We start from the raw sequence: 15,040 nt of genomic DNA on the forward strand, positions 1-15,040 counted from the left end.
GGAACCTACTAGGAAATTGAATCTAGCAAAGAAATCAGCTACAGATAACATGATGGCAAGCATACTTGGCAGTCATACAAACTTTAATGAAAAATGGAAGAGTATGTATAGGTACTTTAAGGCAGAAACAGGTTTCCAAGAAGGACATTCCAGGAATCATTAATGAACAAGGGGAATGTGTATGCGAGGATCTTCATAAGGCAGAAGTATTCAGTCAGCAGTATGTAATGATTGTTGGTTACAAGGATAATATCCAGATAGAAGAGGTGACTAATACTAAAGATGTATTAAAATTTATCTATGATAACGACATTTACAATAAGATACAAAAGTTGAAAACTAGAAAAGCAACTGGAACTGATAAGATTTCGGGAGAGATACTCAAAACAATGAGTTGGGATATAGTACCATATCAGAAGTACTTATTTGATTATTGTTTGCATGAAGGAGCTATACCTAATGAACAGAGTGTTCAATAGCAGCCCCTGTGTATAAAGGAAAGGGTGTTAGACATAAAACTGATAATTACTGGCCAGTCAGTTTGACACGCATTGCATGTAAGCTTAGGGAAAGCATTCTTTCTGATTACATTAGACATGTATCCAAAATTAATAACTGGTTCACAGAAGGCAGTTTGGGTCTAGGAAAGGTTATTCCACTGAAGCTCAACTTGTAGGATTCCAGCAAGATACGGCAGATATCTTGGATTCAGGAGGTCAAATGGCTGTATTGCGATTGACCTATCTAAGGCATTTGACAGGGTAGATCCTGGGAGACTACTGGCAAAAATTAGTTCAATTGGGCTAGACAAAGGAGTGACTGAATGGGTGGCTATATTTCTAGAAAATAGATCTCGGAGAATTAGAGTAGGTGAAGCTTTATCTGACCTAATAATTAAGAGGGGAATTCCTCAAGGCAGTATTATTCTAAAGTATCATAGAAACAAGAGGAATGCAGTGTATATAGTACAGAAATCTATCATCACCAGGACTATGAAGTCAGATGAGAAGAAACTTATGACTGAATCAATATGCTTCTTCTAGTTTTCTATTTTTGAGTTATATAATAAGTTATATAAGAAAAGTAAACTACTATTTTCCACACCTTTATTCCAATAAATTTCCAATTTTTAGAGAATAAAACATAATGCATACTATAATTCAACTCCAAAACAGGTACTCTATTGAAACAAGCATTGTCGTCCTCTTCCTACAGCCTACAGTGTTGTCATGTAAATGCTCTTTCTCTTTCGGCGCATTACAACGAAATTCAAGCAATACTAATGGAAAATAATTTACATTCTCTTTGCATCTCTGAAACCTGGCTGACTCGTAGCATTCCTTCCTCCAGGGTTGATATCAATTGATATGATCTAATATGTTTCGATTGGTCAGATGGAAGGCGTGGAGACGGGGCAGCGATTTACTGTAGAAATGATCTAAAGAGCCAAGTGATATGAACATCTTCCCACGGTGTACGGACACGGCCGTAATTCATGTTCGTTGAAGTAAATATCATCAGACGAAAGGTGATGATTTCTGTCATATACAAACCGCCTGGTGTAACTGATATGACCGAATTCGAAACATATTTACTAGACTTCCAGGCCATTTATGAACACATAATCATTATGGGTGACTTTAACTGTAACCTACTTAATATGACTCATGATAGTAATAGATTAGTAGATTTATTTACTACTTGTAACATGACTATTCTCCCACTACAACGCACGAACCACGTGTATACAACAAACCGTTCATCACACACACTCATAGATCTCATTATAACGAACAACCCAGGTAAAGTAATAACCCATGGGCAAATCCCTGTACCATCCATTTCGACCCACGACCTCATATATTTATCGTATTCCTTCAAAGTGCCTAAATTTATCGACACTGCAAGACTTCAGACTTAGATGAAACAATACAAGATATTAACAATGACCTACGACGACTCAGTATATATGCACAACAAAATTCTCTTATACTCAACTCCACAAAATTTCAGGCAATCATAATTGGATCACGAAAATTACTGAACTGCTCAAACAATGTTGCAATCCCGCCTATCCTACTGAATGGTAACATTATTCCCTACAGTAAAACAGTTCAAAATCTGGGCGTAATTATGAATGAAAAACTTCATTGGTCTGATCACACGAAAGAAATCTGTAAAAAGATTTTTGGAGTGCTTCACCCTCTTAAATGGCAAAAGGATGTATTTCCATTTGAGCTTAAGGCCAAACTAATACAGACACTGGTTCTCCCTATTCTTGATTACTGAGATGTTGTTCTAGTTGATATGATGAGAGAAGAAACATTTAAACTTCAATGAGCACTGAATTCCTGCCTGCGATTTATTTATAATATCAGGTACGATGTTCATATCACCCCATACTATAAGGCTCTCGAGCATGGCTGAAGCCTGATAAACGTTGGCAACTACACACTTTAACGATGGTGTTTAGAGTACTAGCTGAAAGTCAGTCACTGTATATTTCTTCTAAATACACCTTTTTATCATCATTTCACAACTTAAATACATGTTCCAGATCCTCTCTTTCTATTCCAGTGCACCGCACAAATAAAATTAATAGATCGTTTGTAGTGACCGGTGCCAGATTATGGAATTCCCTGCCAGCTCAGGTCAGAGAAACTAGCTCTTTACAAAGATTTAAGGTCACCTGCCAAGACTACCTGCTGAGGACAGCTGACTGAATGGTTGAAGTATGAATGTGTGCGTGCCTGAGGATTAGTCATTATTAAGAGTTTTTAATATTAATTAGTTTTAGTATTAACTTAGTAATGTATTTAAATTTATTCTCTAATTTTTGTAGTTTTAACTATTTTGAATATCTCAGTATTTTATTTAAGATTTTGATTAGTATGTGGTTAAGTGGAAGAGAGGGCGTCGACCCCTAACTTAGCCACTGAAAAAAAAGGCATTAATAAATAAAATAAAAATAAATAAATACTGAGTTTGGCTCCACAGATTAGATGTAATCAAAATAGAGACAAATAATAATGGCAAGATTCCTCATCAAGGGATTTTACAAACACCTACCTACATCATCATAGCCTACTTAATGGAATCAATTTACATATACTTTATCCTTTCTTCTGAGTGCCAGAGTTCATTAATAATGGATTCAGCTTCTTTCAAACAAACAAACAAACAAACAAACAAACAAACAAACAAACAAAACCAGTCCTAAGTCATTTATTGACAGACTAAAACTTCCTAGCAGTGAAATATTCTTTCTTTCCTTGATAATGGCACGTGGCCTCCGAAGAGGCCTGGTGCAGGTCTTTCGAGATGAAGCCGCACAGGCGACCTGCACGTCTATGAGGATGCGGCCCAAACAATGATGAATTCTAATGAAGAAGACGGCACACACACACCCAGCCCCCAAGTCATCAGAACGAACCAATCTAGGTTAAAGTCCCAGAACTGGCCGGGAATTGAACCCGGGACCTTCTGGACCAAAGGCCAGCATGCTAACCATTTATCCATGGAGCTCGACGTTTCCCTGATGTATGTAGAGTAATCTTCCTCTAACCACACAGCTATCATCAAGGAGATCAAGGACTAAACTTAAAATCCAGTTTAGAAGAATTGTTTCCTTTCTACATAGCATTTCCTTACCTGAACCATTTTGGCACATGCAGCACTCCTTCTTGCTCCTTACGCTTACGTCGATCTCGTTGGGACTGTTCCAACTGTAATTTCACAACCTCTGCAGCTGCCAAGTTTCCTTCCTCCAGTAACCTTAAATTATGAACAACCATTTATCAATATTTACATACAATAGGATTACCAAAAATTCTAGACAGCAAATTACACACCAGCCAAGTTTCTAGTGCAGGCAAAAAGCATAAATGATAAATGGCATCCATTAGGTCCCAACCAGTAGACTATAATAACAATGGCATGTGATCTCCAGAGAGGTCTGATGCAGGTCTTTCGAACTGTGCGTCTGTGAGGATGGGGCCCTACTTAATATGAAATCTAACGCTGAAGACAAAAAGACCCTGCCCCTGAGCCCCATAGGAATCAACTACCGGTACCTTTAATGAAAGTTAAAATCCCCAAACCAACTGGGAATCAAATCCGGGACCCCTGGGGCGAAAGGCCAGTATGCTAACCATTTAGCCATGGAGCTGGACAACCAGTAGACCAAATTTGTTAAAGGGAAAATTAAAGAAGTAAAATTGTTTCAAACAAGTCACACAAAAAGTGTATTAAACCATGTACTGTCTTCATACTTGAGACTCATAAAAATAAATTAACAGAATTAAAAGTTAATAATTTTTAAAAAGTTCAACAAATTAAATGCTACAAGTTATTCAATTACAACAATGTTGTTACTTAAAAATGAAGGACTTTCTTGACAAATTTATCTTACTTGATAATTTTTTTTATTATTATCAACTCATCATACATCGTCTATATATTTAAAATGTAAGGCCACTTTTAATGACAGTCGGCCTGTAAACCGATCTTTTAGATGAAAGCTTTTTGTCTATTGATGTATGATCCCAATTTTTTGACTGATCACTGATTTTATAGATGATAAACTGCTGTTTTATGAAGGCATGGTATGTGTACCATATTGAACAAGCTTGAATCATAACTAATGGGACACTTGGTATTCTACACATGCAAATTTTGTTTCATCAAGACTTCCGGTGATGGTTCGATGTAGTTATTTTTAATTTGGATGCTTGAACTGGAAATTACCATGGTAATCTAATTGCTTATGGGTTATGTGGGAACGATCGATTGGAAATCCTTACATGCTATTAGCCCTAAGACAAAATCGGATGACTGATGTCCTGTTTACTAACTTCCTATGGGAAGCCTGCCTTGGCTTAGTGTCATTCACTTGATCGCTTGATAAGGAGCTGGATGTGCTCCAAGGGAGTTTACTCCCTAAGGAGTTAGGTAACCAGTTCATGGGAATAATGGGGTAAGCTTTGGTTCCTTTCAATGTAATTATTTTTTCTAAATTTATTTTTTGATGTATTAGGATTTCCAGTTGTTCTATGAATAGTTTTGTATTCTAATGTGTTTTCTTGAAAGTAATCATTCTGAAGACTACTCGCATTTTGTTGATGAGGCAAGTACTTTTAATATAATCTAGTATTGTTGTCCAACTCAATGGCTACATGATTAGCATGTTGGCCTCTGGCCCAGGAAGTCCTAGGTTTGATTCCCAGCTGGGTCACGGATTATAACCTCCATTGGTTAATTCCAACAGCTCGGGGGCTGGGTGTTTATATTGTTTTAATCGTTCAAATTCATCATAAGTAGGGCCCCATCCTCACAGACACGCAGGTCGCCTATATGGTGTTAACTATCAAAGGGTAGGAAGGGTCCACCTATTCAATACTCTTAGTTTGTATATTGTCTTATAAAACTGGGACTAGTTTCGACCCCATATATATTGGGTCATCTTCAGCCACGCTCCAATTGGTAGACATAAGAATACATACAACCATTAACGATATAAACACTAATATGACACAATTTATAGTCTTAATTTAAACCATTGATGAAGTCTGAATAACATATCTACATTTTAAACTAAATAACACATAAAATATGTTGTGGTTGATGGCGAACTATTTTGTCGTTTCTACAGCAGCTATTGTTTTTGAGTTGATCTGGGAGTTGGTATCCTTTTCTGTCTAGACGAGCAACTTGATTGATATTTATGTTTGTTCAATAGTAATATGGGTCAAGACTTAAATAGCTTAAAAGGGAACATTCGTACTTTGAATAGGTTTTTCCTTATTATCAATGTAGTGATCTATTGTTTAATTTATTTGGAGGTGAATGTCTCAAAAGAAAATAATTTGAAGTAAATAATTGAGAATATAACGGAAGCAAGATGAAGATAAGTATGTAGGCCTATAGCTATATGAGACTCACCCCTATGTTGTTCGTAAGTTACATGCACTTGGTACAGATACCAACACCAGACTGATTGTTGAGAGGGAGCAGGAGTATAGCTTATGATGGCAGGGATTGGAGGAGGGATGTGTGAGGAGGGGCGGGTGGGGGGCGAGTAGGTAGATTTGAACTGATTGGTGGACTCAATGTGTCTTTTTTTCCGTTTAAACTTCCTGTATATAGGAATGAGGATATGAAATAGAATATTAGATTTTTCATTAATTTCATTATAGTTAGGTTTAAAGTATTTTTCTAAATGTATGTAACAATTCTCCAATATGTTGAGCATGGTGCCCTTCTTATCTACTTTTAAAATGCTTAGATCTTGGTCGATTGATGTAAATTTATGTTTTGAGTCTGTCATGTGTTGTGCCATGGCAGAGAAACGATTGTATCTTGAAGCATTGACATGTTCCATGTATCTTATTGAAAAATTACAGCCTGTGTGCCCAATATGCGTACTTGCACAGCTATTACATTGCAGTTTGTAGACACCTGATTGAGAAAACTTATTAGTTTGATTGACAGTACATGTGTTAAAGAAATTGGTTAAATTGTTGTTATTTGTTTTAAAAGCTATTTGTTGATTATGCTTCTTGAAAATATTAGTAATTTGGTATATGTTTATATTATTGAACGTGAAGGACGAATATGTTTTTTTGTCTACTAATTCTCTGTTTAAAGTGGAAATTTGAGGTCTTTTAGTTGTATTGAAGATTTTGTTGATAAATTGTGCATTATAACCGTTTGATTTAGCTATTGATCGTATAACATTTAGTTCATTTTGAAGGTCCCTTTTAGATAGGGGGATGGTGAGTATCTTTTTGGATTGTACTAACTGTTTGAGTTGGTTTTCTAAAGATACGATAAGATAGTCGGTTGGGATGTCTAGTAATATTTAAATCTAAACAATTTAGATTCTGTTGGGATTGAGATTCCAGTGTAAAATTAATACGCGGGTCTAAGGCGTTTAAACTGGATAGGGTATTGGCCACATTTCCAAGGTCTTGATTTAATATAGCCAGGACATCGTCCACATAGCCAGCCCAGTAGCAGATATTATTAAATACGGTTTTGTTTAAGATCTTTGTGTATTCTAAATTATCTAAATAAATTTCTGCCAATATCCCTGAAACTGGTGATCCCATGGCCAAACCATTATGTTGGTAAATGACATTATTAAAACTGAAGTAGTTGTTATTTAGGACCATTTCCAAAATGGACATAAATTCCTCAATCTCTTGTATGGATAATTTACTATCCTTTCTTAAATGGTTGTCTATTATATCCATGGTTTCTTTTATAGGGATACTTGGATACATGTTTTTAATATCAAAAGAGTGGATTGTATGGTTAGGTCGAACTTCAAAATTTTAAGATTTTCAACTAATTCTATTGTGTTCTTAAAGGATTTGTTGGCTAGAAACTTGTAATTTTTCCTTATAATCTGTTGTATATACTGTGAGGTTTTATATGAAGGGCTTGGTCTATAATTAATGATAGGTCTCATGGGGACGTCAGGTTTGTGGATCTTGGGTTGTGCTCTAGCTTTGGGGAGTCCTGGGTTCATATTGATTAGTTCTGTGGCTTCTTTGTCATTTAAGAGGAAAGTCAGATTTTAAGCAATTGTTTCAAGTTTTTTTGAATTCTAGTTGTAGGATCCTGTTTGATAATGGTGAAAATTTCATCAGAAAAAAAAGTGTTAGTTTTATTGATGTATTCCTCTCTATTCATGATAACGGTTACATTGCCTTTGTCGGGTTTCGTTACAATTAAGTTGTTTTCTTTAATTTTCTCTTTAAGTTTTGAAACTAACTGAATGGTGTTGGCCTGATTATTTTGAGAATTGGTATTATGTACTTTAATAATAATATTTAGTTTCTTCCTAACTTCGAACCTAACCTCATCTTGTTGATCGCTAAGAAGTTTGGTAATTGCTAATTCTGATTCTGTTATTGTTGTAATGATGTCGTTAAGATAGGACGCATTTGGCCAGTTGTGGTTTGGGTTCTTAATCAACATTTTGGATTCTTCTTCATTTAGTGTTACATCGGTTAAGTTAATTATAGGTGGGTGGAAATTATGTATGGTGTTGGTGTCCGAATGTTGTACTTTGACACAACGTTTCCGACTCTGGGCTGCATTTTATAGTTTTATGTAATTTATTATCTAAAACCTGTTGTTTATGTTTCAGAATAGTTTCTAGTTTTTGGTTGACCATTGTTTGAAAGAAATCCCATTGGGGTTTGAAAAGGATGTTAGCTACTTCTAAGTGAGTCTGATATAGCTTTTCATTAAGGTATGTTTTCTTTTTTTATAGAAATTTTATTTCATTATTGATCCATATTTTATTGGTTTTAAGTTGAGTTTTATTTATCTGGTCCGTAGATCTGTGTTTTTTAAAGTGTAAATTTCAGAAATTTAGGAGTTAGGTTACTGGTTATGCATTGTTTGAGAAAGTTAATATCTTTTCCAATTTTTGCGATCTTAGTGTTTAGGCCTGAATATAAATAAACCTCTTTTCTTGAATGGTTGGCTTTCAAATCATAAGTTATGAATTTCATTATGGTCCGTATTGACAATTTAATAATAATGTTACTTGTTTTACTTCCACTCACTACTCTTTTACGTTTTTCGGAGATGCCAAGGTGCTGGAATTTAGTCCCGCAGGAGTTCTTTTACATGCCAGTAAATCTACCGACACGAGGCTGACGTATTTGAGCACCTTCAAATACCACCGGACTGAGCCAGGATCGAACCTGCCAAGTTGGGGTCTAAAGGCCAGTGCTTTAACCGTCTGAGCCACTCAGCCTAGCGTATTGACAATTGATCACTATCAAAGGATAGGAAGGGTCCACCTATTCAATACTCTTAGTTTGTATATTGTCTTATAAAACTGGGACTAGTTTCGACCCCACATATATTGGGTCATCTTCAGCCACGCTCCAATTGGAAGATATAAGAATACATATAACCAATAATGATATAAACACTGATATGACACAATTTATAGTCTTCATTTAAACCGTTGATGAAGTCTGAATAACATATCTACATTTTAAACTAAATAACACATAAAATATGTTGTGGTTGATGGCGAACTATTTTGTCGTTTCTACAGCAGCTATTGTTTTTGAGTTGATCTGGGAGTTGGTAGTCTTTTCTGTGTAAATACTGATATAATTTAAACCATTGATGAAGTCTGAATAACATATCCACACTTTAAACTAAATAACACATCAAGAACATTGTGATTGATAGCGAACTATTTTGTCATTTCTACAGCAGCTATTGTTTTTGAGTTCATCAGGGAGTTGGTATCCTTTTCTCTCAAGCTTAATCTGCAAACAACTCCCATGGCCTTTTTTTTCTTTTTTTCATGACAATGTAATTCATTCATTTTTTATTTTTGTTATATAAGGTGTATAAGGTCTTAGTAAGTGTTTACTTAGTCTGCCCACTGGCCGAGAGGTTACTTTACATCTCTAAGGGAGCTGTCACACTGGATCGATCGAACGACTGCGATCAACCGACTAAGAAAACAAACCTACAGAGGGCAGTGGCACCAGTCGCAGTCGTTTGATAATGGCGGACGTAACACTGTGTTCTGTTGATGAAATCGAAACATTAATTTGCCTAGTGTATGAAAACAAAGTGTTGTATAATCCTAGACTCCCTGGATATAATAATAGAGAGACCATACATTTTGTATGGCATTTTATAGCGTTGAGAATTGGAACGAAAACTGGTAAGTAATTATTAGATTTATTATGATTATGTGTTGTTATATCTTATATTAATTATTAATAAAATATATTATATGGAATAGATAGGTAAAGAAAGTTACACTAGAAGCAGTAATTCATTCATATGACTTAATTGAAGAAATGTTTGGAAAACATAGCAGTGCTTTCCTAACCTCCATCTCGTAGGCCTACCTAATGAAATGAACAGCATTGTTCATTTTTATGACAAATAATTGTATGCCATAAGTACTACAAGTATATTTTCTTTATCACAATATTCTAATTCATTGTTTCAGGAAAAAAGTTGTGCCAAATTATGCCAAATTCTGAGGGCAGGGTATCGTACTTGGAGAGGTAGCATCCCCCCTCCCCTCCCAGGTTCTGCTGTACAGAAAACAAGAAATGGGACTACTTCACTGCCTTCAACTTTCTGGAACCCTCATTGCTGGAAGAAGGTGGAATTCTGTAATATTTATTTTTAAAAGTAGGCCTACACTACAGTACTACACTACTGTTCTAGTTGTGAAAGAGTGAGGGAAAATTCAGTCTCTAGGCCATAAGTTCTACCCATCTGTTCATTAATGTATCAGATATAACTGAAAGTAATATAATATAATCTAACCTAACAATCATCTTACTATAATAATTATTGAAACTAATAATTTCTTAAACAGAAGGCGTGTGTGCAGACTAAAATGTAGCTCCAATGTAGAAGAATTGCATTAATATATTGTTCATTTTTTTTTTTTTTTTTTTTTTTTTCAGTTCTATAACAAACACACCTATAGAAGTGGCACCTGGAGCAGGAGAGCCTTCTCACCAAGCTGAAATGGAGAAGGAGGAGGCAGAAATAATTTGTGTTGGATGGGTTTAAATCCTGCAGTTCAGTAATTACTGAAGGGACATCAACTTCCAGTCCAGTGAGTTCTGCTTCTACCAACAGCTCTGCCAGCAGTTAAAAAAAAAAAAGTAGGTTCGAATCCCACTATCGGCAGCCCTGAAAATGGTTTTCCGTGGTTTCCCATTTTCACACCAGGCAAATGCTGGGGCTGTACCTTAATTAAGGCCACGGCCGCTTCCTTCCAACTCCTAGGCCTTTCCTATCCCATCGTCGCCATAAGACCTATCTGTGTCGGTGCGACGTAAAGCCCCTAGCAAAAAAAAAAAAAAAAAAAAAAAAAAAAAGAAAGAAATAGAAATGTGAAAGTGACAGTGATGTGTTAAGTAAATATTTAGAAAAGATACTGAAAACTGAAAATAAAACATAATCAATGTTATTTTTAGTGTCTTCATGATGACATGGAAAGACTGAGTGAACTGGGTCAAAGGGTTTTCATAGTTAAAATTCAGGAACTATTGTAGATCAAGAAACAATCTAATAACATTTATGTCCTTGAGAAATGTTCTACTTTTTAAATTAACTCAGTTTTCCTTCTACTTATCTATCAATATTTATTGGAATCCTCAGTGAGTTATGTGTATTTGCACCTAATGGGAAAGTAACCTTAACTCCAATTTTTATTAATTATTAGCATTATTACAACTTCATTTGTATATTTTATGTGGTAGAACATGTATGGTTAAAAAAACAAAAAAAAACTGAGTAGCCTATTTTGAAATACTGGTACTAGGTCCTCTCTGTGTGTATGTAGTAAGCAGTTGTACAGCACAGGTGGTCTGAAACCAGACTGGTGTATACTGATAGTTTTGTCCAAGAGCTGACTTCCTTCTCACGGTATACTGTTGATCGCAAATGCAAGCTCATTGCACTAGGTTTGTACAGCACAGGTGGTCTGAAACCAGACCAGTGTGGAGATACAAGTAGTTTTGTCCAGGAGCTAACTGCCTTCTTACAGATTACTGTTGATTGCATATGCAAGCTCATTGCATTAGGTTTACTGCACCCATATTCAATGTTGCTTACTATGACGCCATCCTGGGAGAATACACATCCTAAATAACTATTTGAAATTATCTACCTGTTCCAGTTTTGTATTCCCAACCTGACATTCAGTTCCCTTTTAGGTGTCTTCCCTAATGCAATCACTTTAGTCTTGGAAAGACTAATTTTATTATTATTAGAAAAGCTCACGAATGTGCATTACATTGATTATTAATTTTCATGTCATATTCATTGCATCTTTTTTTAAAGTTGCTAGATATTAGATTGCACGGTTTCAGTAGACCAAGTCATTCTTACTACAGTTATACCTAACTGAATCCCTCCCTGTCACCCTATACCTTTGTAACATAGCCTTTATCTCCTCATTCCAGGTACTCTCCTACCATTGATACCTGTTTGCACCAGCAATCATTCTCACTACTTTCACGTCTGTTACTTATAACTTATTAATCTATATATATAAAGTAGCTTGTCCTGACTGACTGACTGATTCATCATCGCCGACCCAAAACTACTGGACATAAAGAAATGAAATTTTGGGGATATATTCATATTAAGATGTAGGTGCTCGCTAAGAGAGGATTTTGGGATATTCCGTCGCTAAGGGGGTGAAAAGGGGGGTGAAATTTTAAAATGAGTGTGTCTATATCTCAAAACTTTAAAAGTTTACAGATGTGAAAATTGGTATTTAGAATCTTCTTTAAAAATAAGGAAACACATATTTTTTTGTTTTCAGACAATCCCAATAGGAGGGGTGAAAAAGGGTGAAAAAGTGGTTGAATGCCTTTAATCCGGATACGCTACTTATATCTCAGAAACTGAAGATATTACAGACCTCAAAATTGGTACTTTTGATCGCTGTGAAAAACAAAGAAACACATATTTTTTGTTTTTGGAAAATCCAATTAATGCGAGGGTGAAAGGGGGGGTGAATTGTTAAAATGAGTGCATCTATATCTCAAAAGTTTCAAAGTTTAGAGATGTAAAAATTAGTATTTATAATCTTCATTAATAAAGGAACACGTATTTTTTTGTTTTCGGAAAATCCCAATAGGAGGGGTGAAAAGGGGTGAAAAATGTGTTGAATACCTTTAAAGAGAATACATATATCTCAGAAAATGAAGATATTACAGACCTCAAAATTGGTACTTTTGATCGCTTTCAAAAATAAAGAAACACAATTTTTTTGTTTTTGGAAAATCCAATTAATGCGAGGGTGAAACGGGGGGTTAATTTTTAAAATGAGTGCATCTATATCTCAAAAATTTTAAAGTTTAGAGATGTAAAAATTGGTATTTAGAATCTTCATTAAAAATAAAGGAACACGTATTTTTTTTTGTTTTCGGAAAATCCCAATAGGAGGGGTGAAAAGGGGTGAAAAATGGGTTGAATGCCTTTAAAGAGAATACTTATATCTTAGAAACTCAATATATTACAGACCTGAAAATTGGTATTTGGGATCTACTTTAAAAATAAAGAAACAGATATTTTTTCGTTTTGGGAAAATCCAAATAATGGGGGGTGAAAAGGGGGTTGAAATTTTTAAAATGAGTGTATCTATATCTCAAAACTTTTAAAGTTTATAGATGTAAAATTTGGTATTTAGAAATCTCCTTTAAAAATAAAGAAACATTTACTTTTTTGTTTTCGGAAAATCCTAATAGGAAGGGTGAAAAGGTGAAAAATAGGTTGAATGCCTTTAATGAGGCTACTTATATTTCAGAACCTGAAGATATTACAGACCTGAAAATTGGTATTTGGGATCAACTTTCAAAATAAAGAAACAGGTATTTTTTCGTTTTTGGAAAATCCAAATAATGGGGGGTGAAAAGGGGGTGAATTTTTAAAATGAGTGTGTCTACATCTTAAAACTTTAAACGTTTACAGATGTAAAAATTGGTGTTTAGAATCTCCCTTAAAAATAAAGGAACACGTATGTCTTTGTTTTCTCTAAATCCCAATAGGAGGGGTGTAAAAGGGTGAATAATGGGTTGAATGCCTTTAATGAGGATACATATATCCCAGAAACTGAAGATATTACAGAACTGAAAATTTGTAAATGGGATCTCCTTTAAAAATATAGAAACACGTATATTTTTGCTTTTGGAAAATTCAATTAATGGCGGTTAAACAGGAGTGGCAAATTGGGGTGAATTTTTTGAAAGACTATATCTACAGAATATCTGAGAAGCGTAAAATGTTACAGACGTAAATAGTGGGTATTTGGAATCTCCTGTAAGTGTAAAGAAACATAGGTGATTTGTCTTTGGAAACTCCACTTAAGGGGAACTAAAATGGGGTGAAATTTTAAAATGAGAATTTCTACAGTATATCTCAAAAAACTTAACATGTACAGAAGTGAAAATGGTCATTTTTTATCCTATTAAAAATAAAGAAAAGTGTATTTTTAGTTTTCGGAAATACAACTTGGGTAGTGGTGGGTGGGGGGGGTAAAAGTGACTGAAAATGGTGTTGAATTCTTTTAATTAGGCTACTGATATCTCAAAAATGAAGATGTTACACACGTGAAATTTTATTTTTGGAATCTGCTTTAAAAGTAAACAAACACGTATTCTCGGAAAATCCAATGAAGGAGATTTGGAGTGTTAAAGGATAGAAAAAATTAATTGACTTAATTGTATGAGAATACATACATCTAATAAAAACTAAAGTTGTTACAGACGTGAAAATTGGTATTTTGATCTCCTTTAAAAACAAAGAAAAGCGCGTTTTGGGGGGGGAAACAATCTTGGGGGGGGGGGGGAGTGAAAAGGAGTTGAATTCCTTTCATGAGGACACATAAATAAAAAACTGAAGAATTTAGAGTGGTGATAATTGGTATTTAGAAGATCCTTTACTATTAAAGGAACAAGTATTTTTTGCTTTAATATCACTTTGTGAGGGAGGGGGGGGAGTGTGGAAGGAAGTTAAAAACGTGAATTATTTTTAAGGGGATACTTATATCTCAAAACGGAAGGTAATAAATGTGAACATTGGTATTTGGAATCTCCTTTAAACATAAAGAAACACGCCTTCTTTTAATTTTTTGGAGGGTGGGGGTAAATAAACTTAACGGCGGTGGGGTGTAAAAGGAGGTGAGACCAATTGATTTTACTGTTCATAATGTACTTATAAGGAGCCTCCGTTGCTCAGTCGGCCTCTCACAGCTGGGTTCCGTGTTTCAAATCCCGGTCACTCCATGTGCCATTCGTGCTGGACAACATGGAGGCGGGACAGGTTTTTCTCCGGATACTCCGGCTTTCCCTGTCATCATTCAGCAACACTGTCCAATATTTTATTTCATTTGTCACTCATCGATCATTGCCCCAGAGGGGAGCTTCGGCAGCCGGCACAATTCCTATTGTCGCCGCTAGATGGGGTTTTATTCATTCCAGCACTGATCCTGTCGAATGATAGGAAACAGGTTGTA

General features: G+C 35.3%; 1 protein-coding gene and 1 long non-coding RNA gene across 2 annotated transcripts in view; one reads left to right on the forward strand and one right to left on the reverse strand.

The window, feature by feature from the left end:
• The window catches only part of LOC136866278 (oxysterol-binding protein-related protein 6), a 398,272-nt gene that overhangs the window by 21,483 nt on the left and 361,749 nt on the right, over positions 1 to 15,040 (reverse strand). Inside the window, exon 18 of the mRNA XM_067143100.2 lies at positions 3,652 to 3,774. Within this exon, the coding sequence (XP_066999201.2) occupies positions 3,652 to 3,774 (123 nt within the window). The remainder of the gene's footprint in view (positions 1 to 3,651; positions 3,775 to 15,040) is intronic.
• LOC137499023 (uncharacterized) lies at positions 7,207 to 11,051 on the forward strand. Its single transcript, XR_011017977.1, has 3 exons — positions 7,207 to 10,191; positions 10,473 to 10,676; positions 10,894 to 11,051. It is a non-coding gene; the product is annotated as an uncharacterized lncRNA (long non-coding RNA).

This window comes from Anabrus simplex, chromosome 3 (assembly GCF_040414725.1).
Source record: "Anabrus simplex isolate iqAnaSimp1 chromosome 3, ASM4041472v1, whole genome shotgun sequence".
NCBI lineage: Eukaryota > Metazoa > Arthropoda > Insecta > Orthoptera > Tettigoniidae > Anabrus > Anabrus simplex.